Source organism: Misgurnus anguillicaudatus, unplaced genomic scaffold (assembly GCF_027580225.2).
Source record: "Misgurnus anguillicaudatus unplaced genomic scaffold, ASM2758022v2 HiC_scaffold_26, whole genome shotgun sequence".
Classification (NCBI taxonomy): domain Eukaryota; kingdom Metazoa; phylum Chordata; class Actinopteri; order Cypriniformes; family Cobitidae; genus Misgurnus; species Misgurnus anguillicaudatus.
Window position 1 is genome coordinate 4,947,575 of NW_027395276.1, and position 15,368 is coordinate 4,962,942.

The 15,368-nt window shown below is 37.2% G+C and overlaps 1 protein-coding gene across 6 annotated transcripts in view; it reads right to left on the bottom strand.

Annotated features, from left to right (window-relative positions):
- Positions 1 to 857: 857 nt before the first annotated feature.
- The window catches only part of LOC129443264 (receptor-type tyrosine-protein phosphatase mu), a 234,710-nt gene continuing 220,199 nt past the window's right edge, over positions 858 to 15,368 (bottom strand). For all 6 annotated transcript variants that reach the window (XM_073864360.1, XM_073864363.1, XM_073864362.1 and 3 more), the window contains 9 exons: positions 14,891 to 15,045; positions 14,551 to 14,686; positions 10,944 to 11,093; positions 10,523 to 10,696; positions 8,378 to 8,509; positions 6,953 to 7,078; positions 4,783 to 4,946; positions 1,850 to 1,985; positions 858 to 1,272 (listed from right to left, as the gene is read on the bottom strand). In XM_073864360.1, the coding sequence (XP_073720461.1) occupies positions 1,219 to 1,272; positions 1,850 to 1,985; positions 4,783 to 4,946; positions 6,953 to 7,078; positions 8,378 to 8,509; positions 10,523 to 10,696; positions 10,944 to 11,093; positions 14,551 to 14,686; positions 14,891 to 15,045 (1,227 nt within the window). In that variant the 3' untranslated portion in view covers positions 858 to 1,218. The remainder of the gene's footprint in view (positions 1,273 to 1,849; positions 1,986 to 4,782; positions 4,947 to 6,952; positions 7,079 to 8,377; positions 8,510 to 10,522; positions 10,697 to 10,943; positions 11,094 to 14,550; positions 14,687 to 14,890; positions 15,046 to 15,368) is intronic.

The following is a 15,368-nucleotide window of genomic DNA, read 5'->3' on the forward strand; positions in this document are numbered from 1 at the left end:
TACGTGGGCTTTTCAATGCAGAAAAAGTCACATGAGATTAAACTAAAACTACAATTGAGTTTTTAATTTTTAACACAGAATATATAACATGCGCTGGAAAGGAGGACACCACGCCCTCTTTATTGGCGCACTGACCAATCAGAGTACAGTTTTCTCACACCCAACCAAGAATAAAATAAAGAATTGTAATTTAGAATTATTTTTAATTTTTATGTTTTTTTTTAAATTTCTTGTGTTATGTCTTCTTGCTTATGTGGTTGTGATTATGATGTATGTTATTATGTATATATGTTCTCCCAGCACATTCTTTGCAATAAAAAAGAAAAGAGAAAAGAAAACATAAAAAATAATAATTATCCAAATTATCGGATAATTTCAGTACAGGTGTAAAAATGGACATGAAATGAAACAAGGTTTTATATGGGTTATAAACAACAAGGCATTTATTGATCCATACAGTATATTTAATCATGTACAATATTTCTTCAAACAATATTAACGTTTGTGGTAATTCAACCTTTAAACTCATTACAGTATGATTGTCCTGAATAAATATCACACAAGACTTAATATTTACAGTATAAACAAATAATATTAAAATATGTATGCAAAAGTCAAAATGAACAATAAAGAGATGCAAGAAAGAAAGCGAAAGCTTTGGATCATTTGATGGTGGTGCACATCAGCAAGTGATGACGTCATGGATGTTACATAATTCCTTCATATATTATGCTATATGAAGTCAATTTACAAGACAAAGTAACACTTATTTCACTAAACAGCTGCAACACTCATCTGTGCTGTCATTCAGAACACTAGAAAGTGTTTCATTAAGATCTCGAGAGAGTCTGGAGATGTTTCTGTACATATGATGGCCCTTGTAATTCATTAAATGATAAACGGGTATGAATCAGACAGCAAGGCCTCCCGAACACTCGTCTGATTCTTCATTGTGCTTCTGAAAGGACGTCCACATCAGTATAAACATAAAACACCTTCTAAAACAACATCTACACAGTCTTTAGCAAAGCTCAAGTGTCCGGAGAGCCTGAAATCAAAAACTGAAGCCACGTCTGGAGCTGTGACATCATGAACACGTTGAAAGAGTATGAAGCTGATCTCAGGATTTCACAGTCTTGATCCATTACAGCTGGATAAATTTATATTTTTAAAGATATACAAGCCGACTGTACACAAACACACAGAAGTCCGGTGGCATTAGCCTGAGTTCAGATACTCCAACGCCACTTCATAGCAGAACTTGTACTGATCCTAGAAAAAAAAATCAAATACTGTAAACAGAAACATAATAAGAAGAGTTTTCTTTTAACTTCAGTGTATTAAGCTTAAAATGGAGCCTGTCACACAATCACAATATAAGCTAAAAATGGTTCTTTCATGATGGGGAAGCACCTTCATTTTTAAGAGCCTATGTCAGAAGCACTTGTGACATATGCTCTTAAAAACAAAGGTGCTTCACCATCACATGGAAGAACCATTTTTAGCTGAATGGTTCCCTAAAGAACCCTTAACATCTTTAAATTCTTTATATTATTAACATAAAATAAATGTCTCTGACTGAATGGTTCTTGGAGGAACCAAAATGGTTCTTCTATCACATCACTATGAGTAAGGTTTCTTAAGCACCTTTAAATCTATAGACCAGTGAGAAACATCATCTGATTTTAGTCTTTTCAAAGATTTACAATCTTTTGCTTCTATAAGTCAGATGTTTCGTCTGAGCTTTATCTTATATTTCAGTACATACAATATAAACTATGTGAATGTCTGAATGAACTGGGATCAGTTTCTCTTATGTATGTGTGTATGTAAGATGAGGATTCATTACCAGCAGATCCACCATGTTGGGTTTGTTGTTCCTCAGAGTTTTAACAGCGTGAAACACATCAACAGATCGCTGATGTCGTAACATTTCACTGACTATACTGATGGCACAAAATGTCCCGCTGCGACCTCCTCCGTTCCTAAAGAGCAAACAAACACACAAGCAGAGGACATCATTAATACCTATATTAGTCTATATGAAAGTGCATGAAACACTTTTACTGGATTACAAAGTAATTTATTTTGGTGTGTTTATTTCTGCTGCATGAAGGTGATTTCTATATAATACTGTTTACACAAACCTGTTATTACAAAGTGTTGTCTGATTCAAACAAATACCATTGACCACATGAGTTCTAAACCCACTGAAGTGTAAACAGTTTGGTCTGACGGAAACTGAGCAGAACATCAGACTTCTATGGCTGGGTCCAAATAGCCACACTTGCGGTCTCGGCCACTCGTTGATAGGAAGTAAGTGAGCGAGACTGTCCCATTTTATTTTAAAACTGCCAAAGTTTTTCTGCTTCAGAGCAGTAATCAAGGCTAAGCGTATCCCATCATGCATCGTGTTCTGGATTTAAATTGTGAGACTTTTGCCCAAACTTTGCGAGATGTCATAGAAACTTTGGATATTACATATTAAGGTTGTAAACAAAAAGTGTTGCACATTTCATTGGTGCAAACATTGTGATGTATATTGTAAAACATCTGCAACTGCTTTTATCACATAACTAGAAACAACATTAATTGTGTGGTTTATTCAGGGACTACTGGATAAACAATAAACTTTAATAAAGCTGCATGCACAAAATGAGTTTTTTTACAGATGCAAAGAATTCTGATTCTGAAAGATTCAGATAAGTGTAGATAATAATCTTTAAGTTCATTTTATTTAGTGAAAAACGTATAAAAATATATATTATAAGTAGCCTAAATAAGAAACAAATACATTTTGGTGCAAATTGCTGCCACTATAGATTGACATTTTTACACTTGCTGTCAACACATAAGTGTGTCCCATCAAGTGAATAATTCAACATGCACACTTCACACCCACTAGAACACTTAAGCGAAATACAGGAAATACGTCATGTAAGTAGTCAAGTGGTCAAGTGCAAAGACCGCAAATGTGGGTATTTGGATGCAGCCATGATGCATGATGGGATACACTTAGCCTTGAATACCTCTCCAAAGTGTGTTTAGTGTGGGTTAAGGGCACTGCACTTTGCCAGTTTTAAGACATGGGACAGTCTTGATGCAGCCAGCTTGTGTGACGTGTAATTAATGTGTTTAGCCAGTAGATGGCGATGTTCATCCTTCCATCAGATGAAACCCACAAAACAAAACTAAAGTCCTCTCAGCAGATCTCTCATATCCTCTGTGTTAATGAATGCACTAATGATTATTGATCTGTTTTTCTGCTCTGATCCGACAGACTTATAGAGGATTGTGTGAGGAGCGTCTGTATGTCTAAGGATCTGTGTGTGTGTCTATGTGCGTGTGTGTGTCTTGCAGGGCTGCCTAGACACATCTCTCATTCAAAGCCCAATCCCAGATCACATATTTTTCTGTAATTTGTTGGCAATAAAGTATCAAACACATTTAAGAAGAATAGATCATGACAGGTTTAGCTCATCTGGATTAATATCCAACATATGCGTTACTTTGTTCGGAGTTGTAATGCATTATAATGGCCTCATATGTCATGTTCTTATTTGACGTTTTTTTATTATATTGAACAGAGAGGACGGCACAGTGACTGCATGTCGCGATTCTTTATTACGACTCGCATAACCAAAGAAGCATTGAAACATCGCTCTCTAGTGGTACATTGCCATAATTAGACATAATAAACACACATGCACTTACTGCAACATCATGCACACACAACATACTACACCAAATACACTGAAAAGCTTCACGAGTGACAACTTCATTTAAATATGGGAGTGAATCCCCTAAATGATTTTTTCATGAGTGTACCTAACAAGATTCACTCCCTTAAATGTGATAATTGATAAACAGGTAACCATATCAATGTTCACTGTCTAATGCTGAGTACACACAAACACACTCTAGATTACTCGTGGGATTAACCTTCGAGTTGAATATTTTCTACTTGCGCGAAGACATGTTTGACGCGAATAGCAAATAAAACCCAATTTGCGTCATTGGCATCACCCAGTGCGCACAGCAAGCGAAAGTGAGACGCTGGTTAAAGTTAACTTTAAGTAAATTTTAGTGCTGGGCAAAGATTAATCACGATTAATCGGATACAACATAAAAGTGATTATTGGTATAATATATGAGTGTGTGCTGTGTCTAATTATTATGTATAAATATATACACACACATTCATGTATGTATTTAAGAAACATTACATGTTTAAATATATTTATTTATATTTTTATATAATCTATATTAAATATAAATAAAAAAAAAAGGTATATAAATAAAACAATTCTGAAATGAATATATGAATGTGTGTGTGGTTAAATATACATAATAATTAGACACAGTACACGCACATATATTATGCAAAAAAATCACTTTTATTTTGTATGCGATTAATCACGATTAATCTTTGCCCAGCACTAGTAAATTTTAAGTATTAAATACATAAAAAAACGCAAATTTGATATTTAAATGTATGTTTTATTGGCATAGAACAACTAATCCTAATTGAGTTTCTTATTTTAAATTATATAATTATTTCCTGATAAGGTATCTGAAATATTTGTTCTGTGTTCTCGCGACCTTCTGAGTTCATTTTTGCAAGGTTGCTTGGCAAGACCGATCTCTACGAGAACACATGTCCATTCTTTGCGTTCTTAGAATTAAGAAACAGCCAGTATATGTGTACTGGGATTCAGTCATGGTTATAATGATGGGCAGACTTTAATCAGATGAGAGTTTATGTGATGATACTGTACTCACAGACAGTGTACTACGGTACGTCCCTCTCCACCATCATATTCCTCCTGCCATTTGTCCACCTGGTGGATGAGTTTGAGAAAAGAGCGTTTGGACACAGGCGTGTCACGATACATGGGCCATCCCAAAAACTGGAACTGCTGAACCATTCGATACCCATCCTGTGGCTGAAACACAAACACACACACAGTTTATGAGACATGAACACCTGCATCGATAGCTTTCAAGAGCTTTATGATATGAATGCATTAACTCTATAGCGGCCCTGTATCTCAAAACCTAATGATGATAAAATATGATGCATTTTTCCATAAATATTGAAGTAAATCTCTCAGCTCAGCTGTGTGTATATGATGATTTATCACTGTTAGAAGTCTTTAAATAAAGCTTATGAGCTTCATGATGTTGTGTCTCAATAACAGAAGAAACACAAACACTGCTCATAAAGATACCTATGAGGCAGTGATATGATGTAATGAACCACAGCATGAATAAACATAGACAGATAGACAGACAGATGGATAGATGGATAGATAGATGGATCGATATGTAGACAGACAGACAAATGGACAAACAGGCGGATAGATAGACTAACAGATGGGCAGGCAGACAGACAGACAGACAAATAGATAGACAGACAAATTGACAAACAGGCGGACAGACAAACCAATGGATAAGCAGACACACGGATAGACAGATGGACGGACAGACAGACAGATAGACGGAGAAAGAAAGAGAGAGACAGACAGACAGACAGACGAATAGTTAGATAGACAAATGGACGGATGGCAGACAAACAGACAGATAGATAGACAGATAAACGGACAGACAGATAGACAGACAGATAGAAAGACAGAAAGATAGACAGACAGATAGACAGACAGAAAGATCAGACAGACAAATAGATGGACAGACAAATGGATGGATACGTAGATAGACAGACAAATTTACAAACAGCTGGACAGACAGACCGATGGATAAGCATACAGACGGATAGACAGATAGACAGACAGACAAGACAGATGGATGGACAAACAAACAGACAGATAGACGGAGAGACAGACAGACGAATAGTTACATAGACAAATGGACGGACGGCAGACAGACAGATGGACGGACAGATAAGATAGAAAGACAGATAGATGGACAGACAGACAGATGGACGAAGAGAAAGACAGACAGATGAATAGACAGATGGACGAACGAACAGATAGATAGACAGATGGACAGACAGATGGACGGACGGACGGACAGACAGACAGACAAGTAGACAGACAGACGAACTCACAGATAGACAGAAAGATAGATCAGACAGACAGAGAGACGGACGGCAGACAGACAGATGGATGGACAGATAAGATAGAAAGACAGATAGATGGACAGACAGACAGATGGACGAAGAGAAAGACAGACAGATGAATAGACAGATGGACGAACAAACAGATAGATAGACAGATGGACAGACAGATGGACGGACGGACAGACAGACAAGTAGACAGACAGACATACAGAAAGACAGATGAATAGATAGACAGACAGATGGACGAACTCACAGATTGACAGAAAGATAGATCAGACAGACAGAGAGACGGACAGACAGACAGAAGAAAAGATAGATAGACAGATGGACGGACACACAGATAGACAGAAAGACACACAGACAGACAGGCAGATGGACAGACAGACAGATGGATGGACAGACAGACAGACAGACAGACAGACAGACAGATAGATCAGACAGACAGACAGACAGATCTGTCTGTCTATCTGTCTGTCTGTCCGTTCATCTGTCTATCTATCTGTCTGTTTGTCTGCCATCCGTCCATTTGTCAGAGACAGATGGATGGACAGACAGACAGACAGACAGACAGACAGACAGACAGACAGGCAGGCAGGCAGATGGACAGACAGACAGACAGGCAGGCAGGCAGACAGACGGACAGACAGACAGACAGAGAGACAGACGGATAGACAGATGGATTCAAGTTAAATGAGCTAAACTCTCAGAGTGTAATGAATGATGGGGTTTTATTTTTTTGTCTCAGTCACAGCACTCATTTGAATTGAAGTGGTTATCTGAATACACTGATAATGTCATTTATGTTTTAACTATACTATAAACATAAGAAGAAATGATAAAAACATTCATGTCATGATGTGTAGAGTTACACACCCGAGCTGCGTTATATATTCTGAATATCCTGCTGATGATGTCCTCTTCTAGATCAGCTGAAACAAACTCCACCTGAAGAGGACCGTGACGATGAACACCGTTCTCCGGCCAATACTGTGGACACAACTATACACAAACACACAACAGCAGAAAATTAAACAAACAAATCAACAGAGAAACACACTGCTGTGTAAATGTTATGATAAATATGAGGTCAGACGTTTTGTGTGTTTGAAGCGTTCTGTGAAAACATCCTATCAGCCCTCATATGAATGTTTTGAGCTGTCAAGTGTTGAGTTTTTGTGAAAGAATTTCTGATAAAAGATGTTGTGTGTGCGTGTGAAAGTGTATGGACATCAAGTGTGTGTGTGTGTGTGTGTGTTTTAAACTCTGAGGAGCACAAACCATCTCACTTACAATATTTAAACAGCCTCAGAGACGACAATTTAACAACTTCAACATCCAGGACATGCTCTGAGAAGTCATTTTAAAAAAGATATTTGCTTTATATTATTGATATTATGCATTTCGCTGATGCTTTAATCCAAAACAACTTACAGTGCAATACAAGGTACACATTTTATCAGCATGTGTGTTCCCTGGGTTCAAACCCATAACCCTTTGAGATGCTAACACAATGATCTACCACTGAGCCAGACAAGAGTATATTTGCATCTGCCTAAAAATGTTTGTGTATTTGTGTCGTGGTGGTGGTCACGCTTCACATGGTGGTTTTTATCTCTGAACTTCAGTATATTTCTGTCAATCATCCATTTAAAAATGATTCAACACTTTATAAAATGATGCTAAGGTAAATAAAGATTTTAACACAGCTCTGCTTGTTTCATGTCTCCACAATATTTTATACAAGTATGATATTGTCTATGTGTATTGTGTATGAGATAGAAGGTGTGTGTTTGGTATTGGGGATTAGATTTCTGTCTAAGCTTTGATCCTGGGTGTTATAACACAGCCTGAGGCTGCCGTCCCAACAGATCCTCATATACAGCGCACATAAACACAACACACACACACACACACACAAACTCTGTCTTCAATAGAAAGTTTCCTCTGTGAACGTCTATAAACCCTCGTGCCCTGTCGCAGTGGGGTCGCTCGTCACAGACAGCGTTCATTATTCATCATTCTGTCAGAATACAGCATAGACGTTCTCATGCTGAACGGACACAAATCTTTTATCTCTCAAAAACAAAAACGCTTTGAAACAGAGTCGGTCACTAATGGACAACACTAAAACTGGATTTTATTTCTGTACTAACATCTATTTACTGTAAAGCTGCTTTGCTACAACACACTATAAAAATAAAACTGTTCATTTGATGAGAGCGCCGTGCTGTTTCAATGTTTTGTGTCATGTCTCATTTTCACAATCTTTATTTTTCTATCGATGTTTTCTTGACTGACCTGCGCTGGATCCACATCATTCAGCATGACTATAGATGTGCAGTGATAATCCAGGACCAGCCTCCAGAAATCTTTCACTGTGTTTGGCAAAGGATGCTGGGTAACAATAAAGGCAGACGGCTGCTTGTAGCTCTGTTTGAACAAGAAATATAAGTCAAGATCTTTCAAAGAAGCAGATGTAATGAAAATGATGAGCAATTTTTCTTAAACAGATCCACTTTATCCACTGGCGTCATTTGGACACTTAAAATGATAGATAGACAGACAGACAGACAGACAGACAGAAGAATGAATGGACGGTCCAACAGTTGGAAAGACAGACAGGCGGACAAATGGATAGATAAACAGACAGAGACGGACAGATGGACAAATAGACAGACATATAGACAGGTGGACGGATAGATGGAAAGATAGACAGGTGGATTAATAAATAGACGGACAGACAGACAGATAGATAAACAGACAGACAGACAGACAGACGGACATATAGACAGGTAGACGGACAGACAGACAGATGGACAAGTAGATGGACAGATAGAGGGACATATAGAAAGGCGGACAGACAGATGAACAGACTGACAGATGGAAAGACAGACAGATGGACAGATAGATGGAAAGATAGACAGGGGGATGAATAAATAGACAGACAGACAGACAGATAGATAAACAGACAGACAGACAGACATATAGGCGGACATATAGACAGGCAGACGGACAGACAGATGGAAGATAGAGGGACATACAGACAGACGGACAGACAGATGAACAGAAAGACAGATGGAAAGACAGACAGATGGACAGATAGATGGAAAGATAGACAGGCGGATGAATAAATAGATGGACGGACAGACAGACAGACAGACAGACGGATAGATAAACAGACAGACGGACATATAGACAGGTAGACGGACAGACAGACGGACAAGTAGATGGACAGATAGAGGGACATATAGACAGGCAGACAGACAGATGAACAGACAGACAGATGGATCGATAAATGGAAAGATAGACAGGAGGATTAATAAATAGACGGACGGACGGACAGACAGACAGACAGACAGACAGACAGATAGATAAACATACAGACAGACGGACATATAGACAGGCGGACAGACAGATGAACAGAAAGACAGATGGAAAGACAGACAGATGGACAGATAGATGGAAAGATAGACAAGCGGATGAATAAATAGACGGACAGACAGACAGACAGATAGATAAACAGACAGAGACGGACATATAGACAGGTAGACGGACAGACAGACAGATGGACAAGTAGATGGACAGACAGCGGGACTTATAGGCAGGCGGACAGACAGATGAACAGACAGAGAGGCAGACGGACATATAGACAGGCAGATGGACAGACAGACAGATGGACAAGTAGATGGACAGATAGAGGGACATATAGATAGGCGGACAGACAGATGAACAGACTGACAGATGGAAAGACAGACAGATGGATCTATAAATGGAAAGATAGACAGGGGGATTAATAAATAGACGGACAGACAGACAGATAGATTAACAGACAGAGAGGCAGACGGACATATAGACAGGCAGATGGACAGACAGACAGATGGACAAGTAGATGGACAGACAGCGGGACTTATAGGCAGGCGGACAGACAGATGAACAGACAGACAGATGGAAAGACAGACAGATGGATCGATAAATGGAAAGATAGACAGGGGGATTAATAAATAGACGGACAGACAGACAGATAGATTAACAGACAGAGAGGCAGACGGACATATAGACAGGCAGATGGACAGACAGACAGATGGACAAGTAGATGGACAGATAGAGGGACATATAGACAGGCGGACAGACAGATGAACAGACAGACAGATGGAAAGATAGACAGGTGGATGGACAGATGGACACACAAACAGATGGATTGACATACGGATTGATAGATAGATAGATGGATGGATGGATAACTATAATGATTGATATGTGTGCTTTTCAGAGCTTTCAAACATTGATCATGATTCATTGGCATTATAAAGACAGGATGAGCTGTGATATTATTTCATATAGCTCAGATTGTGTTCAGCTGGGCTGGGATTGAGTAAATCATGGGATAATTCTGATTTTAAGATGTGTAAGACGATATAAGATATAAGAGTTATGATCTCATACATCCATGAGAGCAGCGTTGATGTAGTTGCTACTCTCTCCATCAATAGTGATGAGAAAGGGCAGACAGCGGTCAGGTGGTAGGACGTCCATACAGCGATTCTTCTCATGGTTTCGTGGCAGTAAAGCGATGCTGCAGTCCTCTACACGAAGGGTCGGCGTCACCATGTTTAGAGTCTGTCAACACACACACACACAATGTGCTGCTTTATACTGTATGTTAACTACATCTAGAACTACTAGTTAAGGGACAGAATTGACTCAAATCTAAAATGACGTTTTAAAGATATTTGTATCTTTATTTTAAAGCAAAAAGACACAAGACTGGATCTGTTGTTATTCTTTGGCAAACATCATCACATCTTAAACATGAAAGAGAAAATATTTTATAGAAGATTAAAAAAATTGACTTTCTCTCTCTTACCCTGAACTCCTCTTTGATTGGACTGGAGTTGGTCTGAGGGTCCAATCGGTTCATGTCATAGTATACAGAGCGAAGCTGACTGGCTGGAATGGTGGTGTCACCACAAAGACACGCCTCCAAAATGGCATCGTGGATAAAAACATACTGCTCCTGACCACAACGTAAAAACACAAACGTGACATTATAGCACCTATACAGACCTAAACTATGACATCATCAACATAAATGAATGTTCAAGACTTTTACTACACGCCTCTTTGAAATACTCGCTTCTGATTGGTCAATTACAACATTCTGAAGGGCAATATTCTCTTGTTTATTTATTGATGTCACTGTAATCTGTTTGGATTTATTTTGCACTGAAATAAAAGCAAAATGACATTATTATGTTGATCTCACACACGTACCTGATAAAGAAACAGCCGTCTCAAAGATTATTCTTATTTTACTTTTAGCTATTCTGTGTTCTTAAATGTGTCAGGGTTAAAAACACAGATATTGAGCTCTTTTGAGAAATTTATTTCAAAAGTGTAAAAAACAGACAAAGCATCAAACTATTAGCTGTGAATCATCAAAGCGATGTATGTCAATATCTAAATCATTTCAGATGGTAGCATTTCCTCTGAGCCAAAATCGTATTTGATGGAAATCACTCCTGAAGTGACATTTTACAGCGATCTCAGCTTGTCACTTTTCACTACATCCTGACAACGGGGTCAGCGTGTCTGTGCTGTTGAGTCTCCAGTGAACTTTGACCTTTTTGTAGGCACATGCAATGGAAAGCCAGCTGTGATGTAACGATGCCTAAAAACGAGCCAATCAAAAGAGATGCTTCTTTAACTAATGAAGGAACGCTCACGAGTCCGTGTTGTCTTGAATTATTAGTGACAGCTCAAACATGCGTGTAAAAAGGTAACAAGTGCCTGTAGGGTGACAAACTACATCACAACACCTGCGAGGGAAAGGGGGGGAACACGCATGCACGCACACACACATGCATGTGAAGGTCACTGATCTAAAGAAAGCAGATTTGGGCAAACGCTTGTGGTGAACTTTCTCAAACACCAACCCGCGTGTCATCTATGAAACATTTGCCCATTAAATGCAACGATGCCTGCGATCTAAATGAAATTACAGTGAAATGATGCAGTAAGTGAAAGTACAGCTCCAGATGGCGTGCGTTCAGAAACACTCGAGAGTTCTTCATCTGCACGGCTACATAAACCCATCAGGAGCTGTAAAAATGAAGCGGGCGAGCACGGTAATCTTTTTGGGTTAGCCCAGCGCGTTTATGGCTCTTCTAAGCACCTGCATTGTGCCTCGCTCGCGGCTGATGGACTCTTGAACAGGTTGAGAGTGTTTATGATATGCTAATAGCTTGAAATCGCAGCGGCGTGTTTGACATGTTGAATCAGGATTAAGATCGCGCAGGTATAACTCTTTCACCGGCCTCTTTCGGTTTCACCTGCTGCTTTTAACTCGCTTCTCTCTCTTGTTTCCAGTTTCTCTTAGTTAATCTTACTTTAACATTTTGGTTAGGATTATTGTAGAACATTAAACAGGGATTGATCTTTTCTAGCATCTATAACATACAGCTCAGAGAAAACATTAATAAAAGACACAGTTTTTGCTCCGCCCAAATAATCCTGAACACGAAAAAATAAAAATCTGTTTAACAGTGTAACTCCACAATTCAGCACTACATAGGCTACTTCACAGTCTCTTGAATAAAGCATTCAACAGACCCGTGGTATAAATTGAAAATACTGCACACCCTGCTTCATGTCGTGCCGTATTACCACCTTGGGTGTGCATTCTTACTTACTTATAATGTGTTTACAAACAATTCTCTGAAATGACTTTACACAGACTTTAGCATTTTAAGTTTGCTTTTATTTTCAGCTTTTATGTTCATTTTAGTCACATTGCTTTGAGCTTTGTCATTTGTGACAACGCCTGCAGCTCATCAAGCATCAAGCAAGTCATTTTTTTGGTGATTTAATTTTTTTACATAAAATCATTTAATATAATGTAAAGAACATGTGGTGAAAATAGCCACTTATCTTTAATACTGGCTGAGTAAGGTCATGTCAAAGATTGGATGAATTTGGTAAAAAATTATATTTTGCCTGTCTATGTGTTATATACCAAGTGAAAGCTGAGATTTTCCTGTTTTCAGTGATAAATGACACATATATAGGAAAAGTCTTAAGTCTTGTAAAAACAGGTTTATTAACTGTATATGATGTGCATGTCCAAAAAGCAAAGAAATGCTGAAATCATTGTATACCGGGTTGCACACTTAATGTCATATACGGACTCATCATGCACCAGCATTTTTCAACACGTAGCAGTGTATTTAAAATAGGATGGTTATTATTTCAGTAGTTGAGTTACAAAACAGATACAGTAAGCTGTAATACTGTATTATTATGTTAATTTTAATCATGTATTGTTTAATTATTGTAAAGGCCCACTAGGGACTGACATTGAGAATTAGCCTCGACTAAAATGTTGTAGTATGTAACATGAGCTTATGTAACACACTTGTCTCTACTCAAATAAACTTAATAAAACTTATAAATAAAATAAATAAACTTATTAATAAAATAAAATAAAATAAAATAAAATAAAATAAAATAAAATAAAATAAAATAAAATAAAATAAAATAAAATACTCAAATAAAACTTATAAATAAAATAAATAAACTTATTAATAAAATTAAATAAAATTAAATAAAATTAAATAAAATTAAATACTCAAATAAAACTTATAAATAAAATAAATAAACTTATTAATAAAATAAAATAAAATAAAATAAAATAAAATAAAATAAAATAAAATAAAATAAAATACTCAAATAAACTTAATAAAACTTATAAATAAAATAAATAAACTTATTAATAAAATAAAATAAAATAAAATAAAATAAAATAAAATAAAATAAAATAAAATAAAATAAAATAAAATAAAATAAAATAAAATAAAATAAAATTAAATTAAAAATAAGTGGCAATATTTACGCCTTGCCTGTGCGTGTGATTTAATATTATGGTCTGTTTTCACTTTTCTAATGATACAATTTCGAAGTTCAGGTATTTTTTCACAGAATAATAATAAATACATAAACAATACATTTCTGTATTTTCAAGCAATAAAAACAGTTTAAGGTTTTTTTATATTGAAGGCTATTTTAATCTGCAATTTATAGCAATAATCACAAATTACAAATTTTTGTTATTTCGTGACAACTTTGAGGCTCTTAATCTCAAAATTAGATTACATGACCTTAGCCGGAGCTCACAGGGGGAAATTACTTTTTATTATTTTTATTTCAAATTATGACTGCTAATGTATATAAAGGTTGTCAGTTTTAGTTTCGTTTTTTTGTTTCAATTAATCATTTTAGTTCCTCATCTTAAACTTATTTCAGTTTTTTGCTAAGGTAATATTTCTTATAATCATTTACTTCAAGTTTAAACAAAAAATAGACCTATATTTTATTTGATTCCAATTAACAAACAAGTTTTAATAACCTAGTAGCAAATTAAGTCAAACTAGTGGCTTAAATTTAGTAGTAAAGGTCAAGGGTCAGAGAAGCAATACCTCCGTTTGAACCATGTTAACCCGTCGTGAACGCAGCTCCCTCACGCAGTTGTAAATGTCCACGACGCCCTCTCTCTCTGCCATGTCCAACATGATGTCAATCACAATAAAGCAGCCTGTTCGCCCCGCCCCTGCACTGTAGGGTGACCAATCAGAACAGAGATGAAGACCAAAAGAGCAGAGAAATCTTCTCAAACACTCAAATGATACTAAGCTCTTTTTAATAATAATATTCAATCACTCAAATACCAACACATCTATAGTAAATGAATATTACCTATAAGGCAAAATATCTACATGATACAATATTTAAGAGCAGAACATAACTATGACATCATACCTGCAGTGAACCACGATTGGTCCAGCGTTGGTTGGCGATTTGGCTTTAACCCTGCGCACGAATCCCAGCAGACCCGTAGCGTGATATGGGACGCCGTGATCCGGCCAGCCGGTGAAATGAAATTGGCTGATCTCGCGAATCTCGTGGGCTCCTCGCTGGAGACGATCAGACAGGGAGAGAAACTCAGATACGACACCTGCGCTGCTTCATAATAATTACACTGTGTGCACCTGAGTGTTACTAATGGACATCACACCTGCCGCATCTCCGTTTACACGCTTTATATGTTCAGACAATTTACTGAAATGTACTGAGATCAACCAGAGGATACAGCTGGATTAGATCTGCAGGTTTATGTACAGAGAGGGATGAATCCAAACCTGTTTAATTTTATCCTGTGTAACACAAATAAATAATGCTTTAATATCTGGTTTGGTGGATTCAGTATAATAGCTGAACATTATGCTTCCTCTTTAAA